Source organism: Haplochromis burtoni, unplaced genomic scaffold, assembly GCF_018398535.1.
Source record: "Haplochromis burtoni strain Fernald_Lab_line unplaced genomic scaffold, NCSU_Asbu1 Contig_38, whole genome shotgun sequence".
In the NCBI taxonomy this organism is placed as follows: domain Eukaryota; kingdom Metazoa; phylum Chordata; class Actinopteri; order Cichliformes; family Cichlidae; genus Haplochromis; species Haplochromis burtoni.
Genome location: NW_024582399.1, coordinates 2,006,881 through 2,028,052, shown reverse-complemented (window position 1 = coordinate 2,028,052; position 21,172 = coordinate 2,006,881). Strand labels below are relative to the sequence as shown.

Genomic DNA, 21,172 nt, shown 5'->3' with positions numbered 1-21,172 from the left:
CTCCAAAACCAGTGGGTAATGTAATGATGGCCACATCCACGTTTTCCACCTGTTATACAGCCGTAATAGTTTTGAAAGCCAGAAGTGACCATATTTAGATGAAAGGGGGAGTGCTAACATGAGCACGCTTGGTTACTAAGCTACATTCGTAAAGATGATTCGTAAAGTCAAAACTGTGTTTTTACGAAGGGTAAAACTATTCTCAGAGCCCAAAAGCATTTTTTGCACAATACTGTAAACATGCTTTTTAATGCTTTAAGTATGTAGATGTTAAACATGGGTGCTTATAGTGGTTGACTCACACTTGGACTCAGCCTCATGTGCTCATTAGAGGAACTGCAGACTTTGGCACTTGCTTGTTGGATTCATATTTCAGCCCTGCAGGTTGCCACAGTGTTTTGACTCTGCATAGCTCTTTACCCTGATAGCATGTTGTTTTTCCCCCTGTACCTCTACTGGTTATGTTTGGCATTGATCCCGCCAGCAGAAGAAGTGGTGAACCTGGCATCACGACGTCTGTCTGTCAGCCCATCCTGCGCCTCCAGCAACTCCCACAGGAACTACTCTTTCCGCCGGGGCTCTGTATGGTCTGTCCGCTCGCTGGCCAGTGCTGAAGGTAGAAAAATGTCAGAAACAAATGAATTTAAACTTTTTATATAAAACTTGCTCTTTACAAATTCTTTTTTTTTTTGCCAGATGAAGAAAACACAACAGAACACACACCCACTCACCACATGCTACAGCCGCCTCAAGCTGTCTTCCCAGCATGCATCTGTGCTGCCGTCCTACCAATAGTGCACCTCATGGAAGACGGCGAAGTTAGAGAGGATGGCGTGGCTGGTAGCTGTCACTACACAAAAAAATGAATTTGCATCAAAACTTTTGTGATTTTTTTTTTTTTGGTTATTTATGCAAAAATGTTTCCTCAGTGAGTGCTGTTGCCCAGCAAATCCTCTGGAACTGCCTCATTGAAGATCCAGCTCTCGTTCTCCGCCACTTCCTGGAAAAGCTGACAGTTAGCAACAGACAGGTAGGCAAACACCTGCGGACAGATGTGAGAAAAAGACTCGCAATGAGTTTTTTATTGTTTGTCCATTTGTTTGGTTTTTGCACCAGGACGAGCTGATGTACATGCTTAGGAAGCTCCTGCTCAACATTGGAGATCTGCCAGCCCAGACCTCTCACATCCTTTTTAACTACCTGGTGGGTCACCAGCTACCTTCACCTGTACCTTTATATTTGTCATCAGTTCTGTTTATTCTCCTCATCATCATTTCTCCTCCTTTAAGGTGGGCCTGATCATGTATTTTGTGCGGACTCCCTGTGAATGGGGCATGGACGCCATCTCGGCCACGCTGACCTTCCTCTGGGAGGTGGTCGGCTACGTGGAGGGGCTCTTCTTTAAAGACCTGAAGCAGACCATGAAGAAAGAGCAGTGTGAGGTCAAACTGCTGGTCACAGCATCGATGCCAGGTGAGTGCTAAATACTGCAGACATAAGTAATGCTTGTATTGTAAAACCATTCTCCACCAGAATCCACCAGTTAGCTCTGACGCTCCAGTTTGTGGAGCACTTTATAAACGATGACTTTGTGGTGCAGAGGGTGTTTGATGCACAGGTGCCACCTCTGTATTTGATCTTTGTTTAGACCGTCCACCGATCTGGCAAAACAGACCAAGGTAGGACCGATAGACCAGCTGAGATACCCACAATGTCTGATCAGCACCGTGTTATTTAATATTAAGTTGCATTTTTACTGGGGTGGCCACATAGTGAAGTGGGTTCTTGGCAAATAAGAGGCTGCAGGTTCAGCACCAGCCGGAGACACCAATTCACTTTGAGGTTGTATTTGGCAAAAAATCTGCAAAAACAAAACATGGAGAGTTACCCGCTGTGGTGATGCCCCCACTGATAAGGGAACAGCCAAATGTAGCAAGGTGTAATTTAACCCCCGGTAATATCAGGATGTGTCTTTCTTTTCCCAAGCACACCCAACCATTTTACAAGACAACAGGTTACTAAACACACATCACAACCATGTTTTTTTTAACAAAAGGGACATTATGAACCCTGATATCCATCATTAGATTCCTTTTTTCTCAATTCTAGTCTGAAGTGGTTCATTCACTGAGATAAGGTAGTCAACTTGAGCATTTCCACAGCTATATACCAACAGCATTTCTAAAACAAAACAAAGATAAAAGGTAAAAGTATAAAAAGCATTTTTCCTAAGACAAAAAGCAAACTTCTGTTTCTGGTCTCTAGCTTTATTCAAACAAGTCTCATACTGACAGAGAAAGACCCTTATGGTCACTCTTTTTGTTGTTGTTTTAATTTTAATGTTCAATAACAGAAATCGATTGGGGGCGATTGTGGCTCAAGAGTTGGGAGTTCGCCTTGTAATCGGAAGGTTGCCGGTTCGAGCCCTGGCTTGGACAGTCTCGGTCGTTGTGTCCTTGGGCAAGACACTTCACCCGTTGCCTGCTGGTGGTGGTCAGAGGGCCCGGTGGTGCCAGTGTCTGGCAGCCTTGCCTCTGTTAGTGCGCCCCAGGGTGGTTGTGGCTACAATGTAGCTTGCCATCACCAGTGTGTGAATGTGTGTGTGAATGGGTGAAAAAAAAAAGGGGTGGCACGGTGGTTAGCACTGTTTCCGCACAGCAAGAAGGTCCTGAGTTCAATTCCACCATCAGGCCGGGGTCTTTCTGTGTGGAGTTTGCATGTTCTCCCCGTGTTTGCGTGGGTTCTCTCTGGGTACTCCGGCTTCCTCCCACCGTCCAAAGACTTGCAACTTGTGGGGATAGGTTAATTGGATAATCCAAATTGCCACTAGGTGTGAATGTGAGTGTGAATGGTTGTCTGTCTCTGTGTGTTGGCCCTGCGACAGACTGGCGACCTGTCCAGGGTGTACCCCGCCTCTCGCCCTATGACAGCTGGGATAGGCTCCAGTGCCCCCCGCGACCCTGAAAAGGATAAGCGGAAGCGAATGGATGGATGGAATAACAGAAATCAACAATATGTCACAAAATGTAAATATTTTCATGCATTTTGTTGTTGCAGGAACCAAAACGCTGGTGGTGCACGGGCAGAATGAATGTGACATCCCAACCCAGCTACCAGTCCACGAAGACACTCAGTTTGAAGCCCTGCTAAAGGTAAAAACTCTCATCTCAGTCAATCACACACACAGTGAGGCAAGACCGAGGAGGCTTATCACTGTAATTAAATTCAAATCATGCTGGGCGAGCGTGTGCTAAATGCATAAAATTTAAAATTGTAATTCAGCATGAGTAAACTAATCAGCCATTTCCTTTTTCTTCAACCAGGAGTGTCTGGAATTTTTCAACATTCCCGAGGCCAGATCGGCACACTACTTCCTCATGGATAAACGATGGAACCTCATCCATTATTCAAAGGTGGGAACTTTATTTTGAGGGGTTTTTTTGTTCACTGAAAAAAGCAACAACTATTTAAAAGCACTAAATTATCTGAAGTCAAGACCTATTTTCATTAATCATCAATAATAGTTCATATGTATGTTGGTGTTGGTCGCTCTTGCTCTGTGCAGATTAGAAAGGTCAGACCAGTGCTTTTGAGTCACATCTGTTCCACTGTACCTCTGGCATTGAATTTAATTTTAAACATAGAGATATTTAGTGTAATTGTTTTTCTCTCTATCCTTCAGACATATGTTAGAGACATCTACCCGTTCCGAAGGTCAGTCTCTCCTCAGCTCAACCTGGTCCACATGTTGCCTGAGAAAGGACAGGAGCTCATCCAGAAACAGGTAAGGTTGGAAATGTGAAAATTAAATCAGCCCCTAAACAGCGTCCTGCAACAGGAAAATCATAGTCTGAATTTTTGTTTTCAGGTGTTTTCCCGTAAACTAGAAGAAGTCGGTCGAGTCCTCTTCCTCATCTCCCTCACACAACACATGCCAGCTGTGCACAAGCAGTCCCACGTCTCCCTGCTGCAGGAGGACCTGCTTCGCCTGCCCTCCTTCCCCCGCACCGCCATCGATGCAGAGTTCTCCCTCTTTAATGAGCCTCAAGGTGAGAAAAAGACTAACAGCTTAATAAACTTGAGTATAGCTCCTACTGTTTATTTTAGGATAATGAATCCTGCTTTGCTCCGCCTTCCAGGAAAAGAGCTGTTTGGCTTGGACACTCTCCACAAGGTGTTGTGGATCAAACTGCTGGAGGAAATGTTTCTGGGCATGCCCAGTGAGTACCCGTGGGGCGATGAGATGATGCTGTTCCTTAACGTCTTCAACGGGGCCCTTCTGCTGCACCCCGAGGACAGCTCCCTGCTGAGGCAGTACACGGCGACCGCCATCAACACCGCCGTTCACTTTAACCATCTGTTCTCCCTGAGCGGGTACCAGTGGATGCTGCCAACCATGCTGCAGGTATGCTTACCTGTGCACACTTAACTGAGCCTAGACAGTGAGTGGAGGAAGAACAGTTGGCTCCGAATTCCAGTTTCACAGTAATTTACATTTCCCATCCCCTCTCCCTGTTCTGCTGTGACAGGTCTATGCAGACTACGAGAGCAACCCTCTTCTGAGGCAGGGCATTGAGTTTTGCTGCCGGCAGTTTTACATCCTCCATCGAAAACCCTTTATCCTGCAGCTGTTTGCCAGCGTTGCTCCGCTGCTCGAGTTCACAGTAAGACTTTCGGACTCATTCAAATGAATCTGCAGTCGGTCAGCACCACTGCAAGTTCTTCGTCTCCTTTGATGCATTTCTCTCTTCTTATCCATCTCAGACCAGCACCAGTACCGGTCTTTCTAAAGGAGTTTCGGCCCAGTGTCTGTTCGACCTGCTGGTCTCTCTAGAAGGTGAAACCCAGGATGCCCTGGATGCTCTGGAGCTGGTCAAAGCTGAGAAGCCTCTACGCTCTCTGGGTAAACTGTCAATTTTACTGGCTCCAGACAAAGCTGCCGTAGGTATCAACATATGGATTTAGTCGGAGAGTAGAGACTTGGTAAAGAAGTCCAGAAACTCAGACTGATGCCCAAATTCATTAAACCTCTTATATCAAATAAGTCTGTAAAGGAAGCCTCATAAATTCAACTGTTAGTCTAACATTACTGTTGGACTAGTTTGACTGTACTCTGTATATGTCACAGATTTCTGTTATGGTAATGAGGACCTGACCTTTTCTATCAGCGAGGCCATCAAGCTGTGCGTCACTGTGGTTGCATATGCCCCCGAATCCTTCAGGAGGTATCAATAAAAACATCGAGGCGTCTTTCTCTGTCAGTTGCTTTCTGTCCTCATACTATCCATGCTTCCCTCTCCAGTCTCCAGATGCTGATGGTGCTGGAGGCCTTGGTTCCCTGCTACCTCCAGAAACTGAAGAGCAACACAGTTACGATGGAGTCTGCTTCGGCTGCTAGAGATGAGATTGCGGCCATCGCTGCCCTAGCTACGTCTCTGCAGGCTCTGCTCTACAGCTCTGAAACCCTCACAAGGTTTGTCTCTTACCAATGCAGACACAACTGAGTCTAGATTTGCTTTTAGCTCCTCTTAGTTGTTGTCATCTGATCGTCCACAGGCCCATGACGGCTCCCCAGATGTCTCGCTGTGATCAGGGCCACAAGGGCGGCACTACAGCTAACCACGCCATGTCCGGAGGGGTCAACACCAGGTCAGAACTTTAACTCTCACCTGTCTCAGAATAGATGACTATAGTGCAGTTTTGGAGTTTGAAAACCAAGACTGAGGAGATCTTTGTATTGTCAGGGACAATCTTCACCTGCTGGAGGAGGGCCAGGGCATGCCAAGGGAGGAGCTGGACGAGCGCATTGCCAGGGAGGAGTTCCGCCGTCCACGGGAGTCCCTGTTGAACATCTGCACCGAGTTTTACAAACACTGCGGGCCACGGCTCAAAATCCTGCAGAACGTTGCAGGCGAGCCGCGGGTCATAGCTCTGGAGCTACTGGACATCAAGTCCCACATGAGGTGTGCGATGAAATGGCAGCTGATTTTAGTTACAGTGTGTAAATTTGTCAAATTATTTAGTTTTCTTACCCATTGAGATTCAAGTGCATTCAAGTTCAATAGGACAAACATGTTTCAGTCAGCCAAGAGAGATGAAATACAAACAGTTCAGTATCTGTGTTTCCACTAATGTTTGGATCAAATTCAAATCCACCCTGGAATTTTTCCCTGTCACTCCACTGTTTACCTCAGCTGTCAATGCAGACTGAGAAGCATCCAGCTTCATTTACTCTGAAGGAGGCTGTAAAACTTTGTGAAGGGAGTCCAAAATGAGTCGATGAGTCAGTGAAGCTCACTTCTGACCAGCAGTACTGAGGTGACTTGTTAAGGATATGCTAAACTGTTATCCTCTATCAGTGAAACTTTCTTTGACGTGTATCTAACACTGTTGGTTGAAATGTATTAGATAAACTCTCATTCAGTGTGAGAATGTAATCAAACTACTTGTCAGAGGGAACATGGGATTTTCAGCCTAACATTATTTGGCAGCTGTTGATGTTTAGTCAACTCGTTGTCAGCTGTCTGGAGATAGGTGCATCATGTCAGACGAGGTCAGTAGTCATTGGAGCAAGCTTAGGAATAAACAAGAATGTTTGTGCATGTTTCTGTGTGTTAGAGCTCCGACTTCAGTTCAGGAGATGAGGCTTGAGGTGAGGAGAAAGAAGATGAGATTTTATTCAGATGACTGTGACATTATTGTCTCGTTGCTTCATGCTTTTATTACATTATTGATATGAGACTGCTTCAGCTCGCTGGAAGATGTAATTACAAACTATTCTAGATATATTTAGGAGTACAGAATGCTTTTTGGTGAAATAACATAAAAATTACTAACTGTAACTTTAAGTATTTGCTGGGCATCAGCGGATTTAGTCAGAAAGTTATGACTCATTAATTCTCACCACTTACATTCTTTCACACATCCAGCACTTGATGGATAACACACCGGCTTTACTTTGTTGTGTTTAAATTACAAAATGCTTTTAGCATTTCTTATGAGTCTTATTCTGAGATTAAAGTCAGAATTCTGAGGTTAAAGTCAGAATTAAAGTGAGATTAAAGTCAGAATTCTGAGGGGGGAAAAAATACAGCATTCTGAGAGAAAAGTCAGAATTTTGACTGCAATCTGATTTTTTTTCTCAGAATTCTAACTTTAATCTCAGAACTCAGACTTTTTTCTCAGAATTCTGGAAAAGAAGAAAAAAATTATGCCCACTTTTTTTTTCCCAGTGGCCCTAATCCTCTTCCGTAGTGTTGAAATCTCCCAATTCTTTGAATCTTTGGGCTGAAGGAAGGACAGTACTCGGTGTATTTATGCTCAATCAACAATCATTTATTTCCATACAATTCAACACTTAAGAGCATAAGGACCATCATGATGGGGAGACATGGCTGAAGAGGGTCGCCGCAAGTCTCGAAATGGTGACGTGTTACTCAGCTTCTTATAGCCGCTAGTGGCCCCCACCTAGTCGTAAAAGCCCAAACATTCACATTCTTTCTCTCTTACGGCGCCTAAGTTATGACCTCGGCTCATTGCTCCTCTGCTCTAGACACAAAGTCTCCTTCTGTTTATGATTCAGCAATAAAACATGTCAAGAACACAGTATGAGACATTCACAGCAGATCAAGGAGAGTGATGCACACTTATCTAATAAACTAATAAGTGAATATGTTCTTTTAACTCAAAAGTATAACAAGGACTAGACTACATACACAGCACACAATCTAAACTAAATGATAATATATGACCTACACAGTTAACATAATTCAACTATTTTAACTACAGGTGTAAGATAACATATGATAACAGAATAATCTCACAGTAGGTATCTATAGTCGATTGACTAGTGGACAATTAACTTGCTCTTATTTTGAAACTTAAGGCACTTCAAACTTGTTTTCCTTCTTGCTGTTGTGGCAATTCTTTGTTCTTAAGATATTAATTAATATTTACACGTACTATGCATTTATGCATGGTGTTATACACTATTGCAGACCGGCCCTAATTCAACTTCGGTTGATATCTCTTTGACACAATACACACATTTTGGGAATAAAGTCAGTAAAGTTGTTTCTTCACATTCCTTAGTTAATTAAAGCTGTATCCTAAAAAGCACTTGTAAGTTGAACTGAATGAATGTTTCTGCCCCCAGGCTGGCAGAGATCGCCCACGCCCTGCTGAAGCTGGCGCCCTACGACACCCTGACCATGGAGAGCCGAGGGCTGCGGCGTTACATCATGGAGATGCTGCCCATCACCGACTGGTCGTCCGAGGCCGTCCGGCCTGCCCTCATCCTCATCCTCAAGAGGCTGGACCGCATGTTCAACAAGATCCACAAGATGCCCACGCTCAGGTGCGCTCGCCCTCAGGCTTTATGCAGCAGGTCTGTTGAACACAATCCCTCTTCTTTCTCCGTCTCCCTGTGAGTGTATCGTGCTGTGCCGCTGCCGTGGTGTGTACAGTGAATAGACGGCTTCTTGGCACTGTCCTCTGTAGCGCTGCCTTCGTGGGTGCTGTACCGTAAGTGCTTCTGTGGACTGTGTTTTCCTGTCTGTGAGTTTAAATGCGTAATGGCATAAAAGTGTGTGACGATGTTTGTTCTAACAATGGATCAGTGGCAGCGTTCCTCTATGCCTGGAGTGTCCAGTCTTTGGCCATGGAAAGCAACATATAGGTGTTATGTTGTCTTTTTAGTCTTTATTTAGCTCACAATGAAGAACGAATTCTTCATCACCCTTATAGATGTGATGCAATGCAAACATCTTTTTTCTTTATATGCAGATTTTAAAATTTTGATGCATCTTAAAAAGTTTTTAATGCTTTAATTTAAACTTTTGTTTGCTAAGATTTTTCCACAATTCTGATGCAGTAATGACCAAGAAACCTGCTGGTATTAGAATTACCAGTGTAATGATACCAATAATCACAGTTATAATCTCTATTTTCAAGAAATTTCATAAAATAAATTTCATACATAAAAACCAAGTCAAACACTAAAGCCGCAATATTTCGTCTTAAGAGCTGGAACTGGAAATCAACTTCTCTGCATGTTTCAGTAAAAGTAATTCATCGTGATTGTGTCGTCTTCTACTGATTTAGACTGCTTTAAAGAATATTATGTTACTTGTACTTGAGAAGCTATAGACAAAACATCAGGCCTTCACATCTGCTGCCGTCAGAGATCGCACACATCCAAATATTTCAGGGACTTCAGTGAACTTGTCTCCTGAAAGTCCTTATTCATATGGTCAGGTATTTACGAGAGGTGGGAATCTCCAGACAGCCCACAATACAATACTATTGTAGTTTTTAAAGTTTTGCAGTATGTTGAGTATTGCGGTAATACTGCTCTAAAGTAAAAAAAACCAAACACACGTTTCACATAACTTTTCATTATCCTCGCCTTTCCAGTGGTCCAATCCTGCAAAAAACTGTAGAAAGCTGGAGTAAAACTATCACAGAGGTCCATTTGCATATATACATAAATGCATAAATGTTGGTAATAAAGAGTACAGAAAAGCTTCCCTGACTGTAGACTGGAGGCAGCTAGCTGAGAGGTAACACTGCTCTGAGGCGGATCTGTTGCTGCAGTGTTTAGTTGGCTATGTTTGTGAGCTTTGCGACATTTGTTGTCTTTGATGCAATCTTTGACTTCTATGAGCTCTAAAAGTTTGAGATTTGAATATGTATTCATGCTGTGTCATTTTGTGAAATTTTATAGCAACATTGTGCCATCGTAGGGCATCATAATGAAAAAATATTGAGTGTGTTGTGCAGCTCTCTCCATGCACTTTCATCTGAAATGTTCCTTGATGTGGTTTCTTGAAGTTTCTTTTCAAGGTCAACTTTGACCTTGGGTGCTAATGTCCCCCAAGGCTTAGTATGTTGATGTGAAGTTTGAAGACGGGCCATAAAAAATAGTTGTTAACCCTCTCAAGGCAGGCGTTGCAGATTACCCCACATACATATTTTATGAGTTTTTTTACTCAGAAGTACCACTGCAGGTATTCTTTTGTGCATTAGCAACAGAAACTTAATTTGAGCCTGAGAGGGTTAATATAGGTTGTACCATATCTACCATTTTACCAACTTTGAAGGTGATATCTTGAAAACTGTCGACACTAGATTGGTTACAAACAAACTCCCTTCAGGGGCAGAATTGTTTTTCCCTGTGAGCTCTTTTTTTTTTTTAACTCATGACAATGTGCTTGTATGTGGTTTCGGGGGGTGGTGGTGTGTACTTGTTTGTTCTCCAGGAGACAGGTGGAGTGGGAGGCGGCCAGTAGCCTGATCGAGGGGATCTGCCTGACCTTGCAGCGACAGCCGATCATCTCGTTCCTGCCTCACCTGCGCTCGCTTATCAACGTCTGCGTCAACCTGGTATGGGACTGCAAAGATGTTGAAAAGCAAAGTTGTTTTTCTTTTTTTTTTTAGCATTTTCTTAAGTTTTTTGGTGGGGTGGTTTGTCTGGTCTGTTGTCAGGTGATGGGTGTGGTCGGCCCCTCCAGTGTGGCGGATGGGCTGCCACTCCTCCACCTCAGCCCTTACCTGTCTCCGCCTCTGCCCTTTAGCACCGCCGTGGTCCGATTGGTTGCTCTGCAGATTCAGGTATGGCGAGATGACCCTATCAAACACCCACTCATAAAGCAGCTGCTCCGCGTGCTAATGCTAATTCCCTCGCGCTTCTCCACAGGCCTTGAAGGAAGACTTCCCCCTCAGTCACGTGATCTCACCTTTCACCAATCAGGAAAGGCGGGAGGGGATGCTGCTCAACCTGCTCATTCCCTTCGTGTTAACTGTAGGCTCCGGGAGCAAAGGTGATTTATTGGTGCGATTGGAGGAGGAGACTTAAAACGCCAATCAGCATCTTGCTCAGGGTTTTTTGTATTTCCTGCTTTTGTTTTGTTTTCTCGATGCAGACAGCCCCCACCTGGAGCAGCCGGAGGTCTTCCTGCTCCTACAGACAGTCATCAACATCCTGCTTCCCCCTCGTATCATCTCCACATCCCGCACCAAGAACTTTATGCTTGACGCCTCTCCGGCTCACTGCTCCACGCCGGGTGACCCTGGGAAAGATCTGCGTAGGGAGGGATTAGCAGAGTCCACGAGCCAGGCTGCTTATTTAGGTACAATAGAAGAGGGGAGAACATTTTATAGCTTTGCTTTGTCTTCCTCTTCTCATCCTCCTTCCTCCACAGCTCTGAAGGTGGTGCTGGTTTGCTTCGAGCGCTCGCTGGGGAACCAGTGGTATCGGCTGAGCCTGCAGGTGAAGGAGATGGCTCTGAGGAAGGTGGGCGGCTTGGCCTTCTGGGACTTCATCGACTTTATCGTCCGAACCCGGATCCCTATTTTTGTCCTGCTCAGACCCTTTATACAGTGCAAGGTAGGGGACTTCAGGAGCCTCCTGCTCCTTCAGCACTCCTGAAAAGTTTGCTGTCATCTTCCTCACTTTTCCTCCATCTTACTTTTCCAGTTGCTGACCCAGCCGGCCGATTCCCAGGAAGAGATCACAGCGCGCCACCACATCGCTGATCAGCTGGAGCGGCGCTTCATCCCACGACCTCTCTGCAAGAGCTCACTGTTTGCAGAGTTCAACAATGAGCTCAAGATCCTCAAAGAGGCTGTGCACAGCGGCTCGGGTCAGGAGCTACATACTAAAAAATTAAAGGAACAGTTCATCTAAAAATCCCATTTTATCCATCTAGTGTTTTTTGGCTTCTCGTCACACACATACTGACGTACAACATACTGCAGTCCAAATACCCTGATATAATCTGACAGGAGATGATTGCTGTGTATGTCTGTATGTTTAATTTCTTAATGGAACATGAGTATGTTTTTAAAAAATGTCCACGTAAAAGGAATCAGTAATATAGACGGATAAACAGGGTGAACTTGTCCTGTCAGTGTTTTCAAATAGAAGCTATCAACTCTGCAGTCACGTATGGCGTTTCCCACCCCACAGCATATCAGGGCAAGACATCCATCAGCACGGTGGGCACCTCCACGTCAGCCTACCGCCTCAGTTTGGCCACAATGTCGCGGTCCAACACAGGCACTGGAACAGTTTGGGAGCAGGACAGCCAACCGTCACGGCAGCCCTCACAGGACACGCTCAGCCGTACCGACGAGGACGATGAAGAGAGTCAGAAACACTGTTCCCTTGTTTTCACCAGCTATTCTCACTCATTCCTGTTCACTTCCTTTAAAGTGAACTCACCACTCTACGTTCCTCTCGCTGCAGTTGACTCCATGAGCATTCCCAGCGTGGTGAGCGAGCACGAAGCCTTCATGCCCAGGGTGATGTCACAGCGCCGTTTCTCCAGCCACGCCACTGGCTCGGCGGCCTCTCAGCCCGAGGCCCCCCGCACCACCATGTTGCCCAGCCACAGGTAACATTTCCCACTGAACCTGGGAGCCACAGATAAGCACTTATGTAAAACAGTCACACCTAGTTCAGTGAAAATCTTTTTTTAATTCAATCTGTTTAGTCTTTATGGGTTAAAAAACAAACAAACAAAAAATGGTGGTTTAGTAGTTAGTTGTTAGCTGCAATATGCAAGTTGTTTTTCCTGTACTTGAAAAGTAAAGATGAAATGGTGTGAAGGCAGAAATAATCTCACTAGCCATTAAAAGGCGATGTCAGACCGAGTGAAAGGGAGAAAACAAAAGGGCTGAAAAATAGAGCTAACTGCAGATCCTGCATGATCAAACAGCCAGCTTTATAACAGGAAACAAAGGAGTAAAAAGGCCTACAGTGACCAGCTCTGTTTAACCTGCATTAAGGCACCAGTCACCTGGAAACCAGTTGTTCTGAACTATCTGTTTTCCTTGACCAGCAAATGGTTACAGGCTGTCACTAGGTCACAAAATTCCCCCCTGTACCATCCAGTGTTTTCACCAGTCTCTCTCCAGGGGTTAACTGACATTCGTGAGTCCTTATATTAATGCTATGATTAGTATTCCTTATATTCAGAAAAGAATTGTTCCTTTTTCATTTATTAATTACAAAGCTTTGGCAAAACATTAGCTGGATTCAGCTGTGCTGATCACAATAGTTACAGGTCACATCGGTGCCACATGCAGCTACATTAGGGAGGTACACATCAGGTTACTGCAGAAGAGGATTAGGGCCACTAATAAGAAATGGGGAGTGTCTTTTGGATTTTTTATCCCTCAGAATTCTGAGAAGAAAAAAATTAATTCTGACTTTGTTCTCAGAATTCAGAGAAAAAAGTCAGAATTTGAACATTAATCTTAGTCACGAGATTGATTCTGACATTTATCTCAAAACTCTGAGTGGAAAAAGTCTGAATCCTGACAATAATTTCAGTATTCTGAAAAGATAGTAATCATTTTTATATAACTCTTTGTCATGAGATTAATTTTGACATTAATCTCAGAAGTTTGATTTCTTAGATCAATCAAAGAATTCTACAAAAACAGTCAATCAGGAGATTAATTCTGACATTTGTCCCCCCAGTAATTTTTTTCAGGGGCCCTGAAAAAGTCCTAATCCTGCATAGGTTTTGGTGCAGTTTTAGAGGGGCTTGTGCTTACCACATAGTGTATCTACAGTGCAAATTTCTAACTGAAACATACGTCGTCAGTTATAGACGTCAGAGGCTTACAGCGAGTTTATGCTTCACAATCAAGGCTCCTGAGTGCCTGACGTACATCTCCCTTGTAATGTCATGTTCCAGGATTTTATTAATATGTTTCTACACTTGCGATCTATGAATGCAGGTTGCTAACCAATAAAAAAAATCAGCTGATAGCTTCGCTCTCAAATACGTTGACTCTTGACTACAAAAAGCTAAAGTGTCTAAACTTCACTGCTATATTTGAGAACCACTGTGCTTCTATCCTGCTGGTTAAACTAATGAGATTATTTCTGTTTTCAGAGCAGCTTTCATGAAATGTTCAACTCTTTCCTGTTTATTATGTAACATGTAGAGCCGACCGATGGACGAGAAATCAACCAGTCATATTCCACAACCACAGTCATATTTATCTATGTATATCTCTGTTGATTTATCATGTTTTTTTATTAAGCAGTGTTAAGACTCTGTTTCATGGTAAGAATGTTAAAAATCAGTCTGCTCTGCCTTTGGTTACTTTTGGTTAGAGGAAACACCCTGGCTTATATAAACCCTGCTAAGGAAGGGGCTCAGGGTGGTGATGGATCTCACTACACTCCCTAAACTCCCATTTTCCCGCTTCGCCCCCCTTTTTACAGTGAACCCAATGTGCTAGATGAGTCCCAGGGTCTTCTGCAGGAGGGTAACCTCTCTAGGTACAGTGGCCCTCTCTCTGTCTGTGTCCCGTTGGTGCATTCTTGCATCTGTCTGCCACTGGGAGGGGCATCACCTCAGGACGGCCACCTCTATCGGCCGCCTCACTGTTGATCACTCATCCGCATCGAATCAAATCGCTTCGGCCAGTCACACCTCCGCCCCCCCACCTCCCACTTACCCGTCTCTATCTCTTTCTGTGTGGGTCTAATGTGCCTTGTCTCTATCCCCTTAACCCCCCTCACTTCCCCTTGAGCTCCACACTGACCCTCATCTTCTCAGCTCATCCGCTGTGCTATCCTAACCAGGCCCCCTCCCCCTTTTACAAAAAAAAAAAATGTTAAAAAGGGTCTCAGAGCCCCTGGGGCCAGGGAGCTCTGCCTCTGTTCTTTCTCTGTTAGCTGTGGTTCTTTACAGTTAATGTGCCATCACTAAAGTCAGCCTGTCATCGGTGCCATGGTGTTTCATACTGTTTACGTGTCTATCAGGCTTTTCGCTGATCAAATTGGGCGTCCTATTGTGGATACCAATCTGGAGGGGCACGAGGGAACTGGGGTGGCAACACAAAAAAATACAAACAATGGACACTTTAGTTGTTGTTTTTTGTTTAGAAGCTAACTTTAAATATGCCGTATGACTGTTTCATGGTTAGATGGGGACATTTCAGGTGTTTCAGGGGCATTTGTAGCACAAAAAACGAGACAAGTTGCTTTGTCAGGATTGCCACTCCAGGCCCTACTACTCCCCTGTTGTGTTTTCAGTGTTTGAATCATGGCAGCACTGTTATTCTTTTCCGTACTGTGATTGGGTGTCTTGTAGCACACTGTGTGTATTGTGTAGTGAGTGAATGGGTAGAGTAGCAGCGACATCTTATTGTGATCAAAGTTGCGTTTATCGACGGTTGGGTAATCTTTGCTTTTCAGTCCCTTTATGGTGACGTATTTCTGTGTGTTTTGCGTGAATGTGCGCACATGAATGTGTGTGTGTGTCTCTTTATGACTGACTGCATCAGGGTGGCCAGTGTGCAGAGCGAACCAGGTCAGAACCTCCTGATCCAGCCTCCGTTAGGAAGAAAGCGAGGACTCAGACAGGTGTGGACATCACCTTTTTTCATGTGTCCCATGTGTCCATGTAACTTGATGGCATTGAGTATGTGCTATCTTAATTCACATTTAAGCAAATACATTACAAGAAAATAGAATTTAAAAGTATTTTTAGACACACATAAAATAAAAGAAATTCACTTCAGTTCAGTTTTATTTATATAGCGCCAAATCCCAAAAACAGTTGCCTCAAGGTGCTTTATATTGTAAGGTAAGGACCAATACAATAATACAAATAAACACACAAAACTCCAACAATCATACGAGCCCCTGTGAGCAAGAGCTCAACTGTGGGAAGGAAAAACTCTGTTTTAACAAGAAGAAACTTCTAGCAGAACCAGGCTCAGGGAGGAGTGGCGTCTGCGCAAACAGTCGGGGTTGATTATCAATCAAGTTATCAAAATAAGTCACCCTAAAAATGCTTAAACAATGTGGGGATAAAAAGGACAAAGACTTTGAAGCAATATAGATTTATATTATTTTAATATATTTTTCATTTTATATATTTATATTTTTCAGACTTCTAATAAGTTTGTTATATTGTTACAATCACTGTTGTGGTAATTTTAATAATATATAGAACTTTCTTCTGTATTATGTTCATGTTTATTATTATAAATCATTATTATTATTTTTTAAATAGATGTGGAAATGTATTTATTTTAAATAATTCAGTCATGTGTTACATAAACCTGTTTTTAAAAAGCATTTTATTTACTAAAAAGACGAGGAAGACATCCCACATAGGCGCTACAATGCAGTGGGCAGGCTAACCATCTTGTGGATTTTCTTTAAATTTCCCGTAGATGCGACGCCCCCTGCTGTCCATTCCAAAAACCGAACCACGCGGTCGATCTGGAGCGAGGCTTTCTACAACGCGCAGGAGCATCCAGCCCAAGAACAAACCACTGGGTAACAGCACACATGCTTTCATCTGTCTTTTCTTAGATGAGGGATGATGAAAGCGCATCATGTGTTTTAAAACTCTGAAACAGGATGCGTGACTATCTTTAAAAGTGACAGCAAAACTCACCCTGCACTTCAGATCAAGCACACAAACCAAATCCAGACTTACAAACACTTATACCTGTAAAAATACTTTATTTATTGTCAGTGTGCTGACTTGAACTGACCCGTCCTCCCCATTCACGACCTCTGTGTTTGTTCCAATGCTGTTTGCTGTACCACCTGCCACCAGACTGACTCTTCTCACTCTGTTCTGTCTCATGCTTTTGTTTCGAAATAAAGAAACTTTATTGGACTGTGAAGGTGAGACACAACTCGTAACCCTTCCTCTCCACCCTGCAACGGCTCGTCCCTTTTATCTGCAACCTCACCCAATAGGACGCTCTGCATGTCTGTCTTGCATTACCCCCCCAATCCCCTGCCTCCCCCCCTCTCCCATCCCCTCCCTGCCTCCACTCTCTTTGGTGGTGCTGATGTGTTAGCGAGTCGCTAGCTGGCGCTATCGTCTCTGTTTTGACCACGTGCGCATGCATGTCTGCCCACAGCGCATGGAGACCAAAAGAGGTCAGTCACCTTTACAGAGAATCAAGGCCAGCAGGCATCCACGGGGGCAAGCAAGCCTCCAACTCCCAGCACTGTGGACCCACCGGGCGAAGGCAGAGGGACGAGTCCTGCCCCATCAAAGTCCCCAACCCTGGAAGTACCCCCCACCTCTTCAGCCATGATCTTGGCTGACCTGCATGGACCTACAAATGCACAGGTAGGACCAGCTGAAGGAGGAAATGCAGAATGCTGTGGACATTAAATAAAATAAATAAAACTATAATACTAAGTGTTACCTACATTTATTTCATCTTCTTCTTACTATCGCCATGTTTTATACCATGTCATGTTGTGGTATAAACAATACAATTGAAGTACTTACATAGTTGGTTCACCCAAAAAGAAAAAAATCCTAATTTTCTTTGTAGCAGTATCTACTGATTTATATTCACCAGCTTTTTGATTAGGTACACTTTGCTAGTACTAGGTCGGACTGCCTTTTGTCTTCAGAACCACTTAATTCTTTGTGGTATAGATTCAACCCAGTGGTGCTCTGGATTGAGATCTGATGACTATGGGGGCCGTTTGAGTACAGAGAACTCAGTTTGAGATGATTTTCTGTTTTTCAGCTCATCCCCTGTAAAACTCCAGAGATGGTTGTTTACGAAAAATCTTAGCAGTTTCTGAAACGCTCAGACCAGCAACAACATGCCACATTCAAAGTCATTTCAATCACCTTTCTTCCTCATTCTGATGCTCAGTTTCAACTTCAGCAAGTCGTCTTTACGATGTGTGCATGCCTAAATATAAAGGGTTGATCGATTAGATATTTGTGCTAGCAAGTAGTTGAACAACTGTACCTAACAAAGTGGCCAGTGAGTGGACCTAGTATTGAGCCCTGTGGCACGCCTTTACGGCCTTCAAACCAGAATGATGACCATCTGCAGCTATTCCTCTAATTTTAAGGAGATAAAAATATAATTTTATGTCATTTATGTGTGAAGTAGCCAAAAAAAGCTAAACTACAGGAGCAGGTGTATTCCCACACAGGTCCCTCAAGCATTAAGCAGCAAGGAGAAGAGAGAGCAGTGGGGGCTACGCAGCAGCCTCTCCCCTCCCCCATCCATCTCCCGGCCTTCCACTCCAACACCCCCATCCCGAACCTGCTCCCCTCTCCCCCTCTCCAGAACCTGCTCCCCTCTCCCTTTGTCCCGCACCTCCTCTCCTCTTCCACCGCCACTCCCAGTGCTGAGCACAGCTCCCGCTCCGGGTCCACCGCCGCCACCTCCATTACCACCAACTCATCTTGCTGCTGCTCCTCCTCCTCCACCACCCCCGGGGCCTTCCAGGATCAGAGAGAGCCCCGGGGACGAGGACACAACCGCCCTGCTGCCGCGCAGCGACACCCTGCTGCAGCTCAGCGAGGACGACGGCACCGAGAACCCGCTTCTCACCCCGCTGCTGTCCCCTCCTCCCCCCCGCCGGTCGCCCCGCCGCTCTCCCCTCCCCCTCTCACCCGTCGACCTGGACCTGGATGAGTCCCACGTGTGAGAGAGGTGACGGATGGATGTTTTTTCTATCCAGATGCTCTATAAAACACAAAAAGTAAAGTTTTTGGTTTTACTGAAAGTCTTAAACAGTTTGAAAGGACAGGACTGTTTTGACTTTATGTCTCCTAAATGAAGAAAACTCCTTCCTCTGTCTGAAATATGACAAATCAGAGTCACTCTCTTATCTTCTCTGTCCTCAGACTGAGGGCTGAATGTATGTTACAGCAGCAATCGACATAGGGGCTCATCTCTGGTCCTCACCAAGAGCAGAAATGTTTTTTCAGCAATGATATCAAATACCTATTTAAGATAAGAGAAAGGATTATTTAACTCAGTAATGACTTTTAAAATAGAAAATATGTCTATATTGAAAAAGGAGATGATATAACATGTGATGTGGTGCAGATTTGTATAAACGTTATAAAGAGCCATTCTAAAGATAAAGTGAGTGACTTATCTTAGCACCTTTATTTGAAATGGAGTAAAGGGAATAAATATATAACACAGCATATGTATTTTAATCACATAGAAGTGGAGTATGACATGTTGTAATCCAGAAGTCTATGAGATTTTATATTTTAGAAAGAGATGTTTTTTTTCTGTCATTTGCACTTCAAAATGTTCATAAAGTCGAACACACGTGTTTCCAGCTAAAACGCCGTCATGTCCAGTGCTTTGTTAAGTGATGATGTTTGTAAAGTAAACATCTTGACGTGGATAAAAACTTTTCCATCAACTCTGCTAAAAAATAAAAGTTTAGGATAAATCAGAGACGCTCAACAGGATAACCGAAACAAATTCAACACAATTTTGACTTTTTGTGGTTTTAGCGTGGATGCAATCTGAAAGGCTAACGCTAAACTGTAAACATGGTCACATGACTTTTTCATGTGAGAAGATGCTGTGCCGTCTAATCGTGCTCCCTGTATTACAGCACAGTCTCACAGCAGCTTATGAAGTAGTTGCGACCTTTGTGTTCATGTTTATGCACCTCGTATTTTCACGTTTAAAAGGAGAGAAAAAATCCACAGTTGCACAGATTGACAGAGTTACATGGATGTGAGAGATTACAGGGGTTGCAGTAGTTGGAGGAATGGGACAGATTGCAGAAATTGGTAGCAGGGATATGAGGGGATGTAGGAATTGTGAGGGTTGCAGAGATGAGAGGGATTGCAAGAGTTGTAACGGCTGCAGGAATAGGAGAGACTGCAGGAATATGTAAAAAAATCACTTTTGGTGTATTTACTGACGCATCCCGCCAACCCCAACGATGGCACGGACCATAGTGTGCACCATAACTGGAGAGAAAATCATGGTGACCAATCAGGAACTTTGTATGGTAGACCCTCCCACAGCCTCTGTCATCCCAGGCTTCATCTTTGGGGCTTGGCTGTGGAAACACAGCAAAAAACCAACCAATTCCCCTTTTAAATGTAGAGACACTACATTTGAATGTGTTTTATCTGTTTGTTAGTTTTAGGAAGAAGGCAGTAGATTGCGGCTTCACCGGTAGATAAATAAACCAACACCGGTTGTGCTATCGCCATCATCATGCAGTCATAATGTCCTACCATTGTCTCATTGAGTTCAGCTCTAACTCTAAAGTGTATGTTGTGCACAATATTTTATTTGGGACCAAAGACTGTATCTTTACATAGCAGTTATATATGTAAGAAAAAGGCATATAATATTTACAGAGACACTTGTCCTGGTGTTGGTCATGCTGTTCTGTTTGTGTCTGTGATGTCTTCTATTCAGAGCAGTGGGGACGGGATGTCTCTTATCTTTATTGCAACTGTGACGATGCAGTAGATAGACGTTACCTCGTTTCTCATTTCATGCCTTAACAGAGACGTCTGCATACATCGGTTTATTTAGTCCACTGAGAACCTCATACCTCCAGGAGTATCCACTGAAACAGTCCCGCAGTAACGTCAGGTTGTTTTCTGTCTGCCGTGTTCGTGACACTCAGCTGCTTGCTGTGGCCTCCACACTCAAACCTCTCTGTGTGCTGTCAGGCCACAGAAGACAAAACGTGCCATAACTCACACCAGTGCACTGTGAGTGTTTTATTGTTGGCTGCTTGTCTTTCTTTTTTCTGTGTCAGGATTTGTGACAAATTATGTAATCATTTTGGTTACGCAGAGACTCAAGTTACGCAGAGGGAATGATGCATTTCTTAAAGGGGGTTGTCGTTGTGTCGTCTAAATCCACGCAGCTCTGCAAATTCTTCATTTGATGTTTCTAAATGCATATCACGCCAAGCCTAGAGTGTAAAGACGCATCGGCATATTTATTGTTGAGGGTCGCTGGGTTTGTCACTCCCTTTAAATGTAACATGTCTGTGTCGAATGATGTCTTCTTTGTGCAAAGATTAAATAATAAAGCTTCACTATATCAGAATATTTCCTAAATATCTAAATAAATGGATATTGTTTACACTGTTTTTCAGCTTTGTGTGGGTTTTTTTTTAATGGAGGTTTCTGTCATTTTCAGTTCTTGCTTTGAAAATAGCTCAGCAAGATGACTGACAACTTTTTTAAATAGGGTCAGGTTTCTTTCTTTTTTTTTTTTTTACAGTAGTTCTGAGAGGTCAAACACACTGCGACATAAGAAAACAAAAGCATATATAATATAAAAATGCTGCAAAAGCTAAAAAAAAAATCAAGAACACAATGGGTGTGTTTTTGGGGAGAAAATAACGTGACAGACG

The 21,172-nt window shown here is 43.7% G+C and overlaps 1 protein-coding gene across 20 annotated transcripts in view; it reads left to right on the top strand.

The window, feature by feature from the left end:
- Window positions 1–20,937, top strand: part of LOC102288842 (unc-80 homolog, NALCN channel complex subunit) — a 74,070-nt gene extending 53,133 nt beyond the window's left edge. For 10 of the 20 annotated variants that reach the window (XM_014332981.2, XM_014332971.2, XM_014332975.2 and 7 more), the window contains 31 exons: window positions 485–616; window positions 697–840; window positions 930–1,030; window positions 1,117–1,203; window positions 1,290–1,473; window positions 3,058–3,152; window positions 3,324–3,413; window positions 3,683–3,784; window positions 3,869–4,049; window positions 4,140–4,405; window positions 4,530–4,664; window positions 4,765–4,903; window positions 5,129–5,225; window positions 5,303–5,473; window positions 5,557–5,649; window positions 5,745–5,963; window positions 8,156–8,386; window positions 10,260–10,383; window positions 10,486–10,611; window positions 10,697–10,820; window positions 10,923–11,129; window positions 11,202–11,386; window positions 11,477–11,642; window positions 11,969–12,148; window positions 12,248–12,395; window positions 14,243–14,299; window positions 15,310–15,388; window positions 16,207–16,312; window positions 16,649–16,669; window positions 16,912–17,126; window positions 17,960–20,937. In XM_014332981.2, coding sequence (XP_014188467.1) covers window positions 485–616; window positions 697–840; window positions 930–1,030; window positions 1,117–1,203; window positions 1,290–1,473; window positions 3,058–3,152; window positions 3,324–3,413; window positions 3,683–3,784; window positions 3,869–4,049; window positions 4,140–4,405; window positions 4,530–4,664; window positions 4,765–4,903; window positions 5,129–5,225; window positions 5,303–5,473; window positions 5,557–5,649; window positions 5,745–5,963; window positions 8,156–8,386; window positions 10,260–10,383; window positions 10,486–10,611; window positions 10,697–10,820; window positions 10,923–11,129; window positions 11,202–11,386; window positions 11,477–11,642; window positions 11,969–12,148; window positions 12,248–12,395; window positions 14,243–14,299; window positions 15,310–15,388; window positions 16,207–16,312; window positions 16,649–16,669; window positions 16,912–17,126; window positions 17,960–18,460 — 4,706 coding nt within the window. In that variant the 3' untranslated portion in view covers window positions 18,461–20,937. The remainder of the gene's footprint in view (window positions 1–484; window positions 617–696; window positions 841–929; window positions 1,031–1,116; window positions 1,204–1,289; window positions 1,474–3,057; window positions 3,153–3,323; window positions 3,414–3,682; window positions 3,785–3,868; window positions 4,050–4,139; window positions 4,406–4,529; window positions 4,665–4,764; window positions 4,904–5,128; window positions 5,226–5,302; window positions 5,474–5,556; window positions 5,650–5,744; window positions 5,964–8,155; window positions 8,387–10,259; window positions 10,384–10,485; window positions 10,612–10,696; window positions 10,821–10,922; window positions 11,130–11,201; window positions 11,387–11,476; window positions 11,643–11,968; window positions 12,149–12,247; window positions 12,396–14,242; window positions 14,300–15,309; window positions 15,389–16,206; window positions 16,313–16,648; window positions 16,670–16,911; window positions 17,127–17,959) is intronic. The other 10 variants (XM_014332970.2, XM_014332965.2, XM_042219833.1 and 7 more) reach the window with 8 other exon arrangements.
- The last annotated feature ends 235 nt before the right edge of the window (window positions 20,938–21,172 follow it).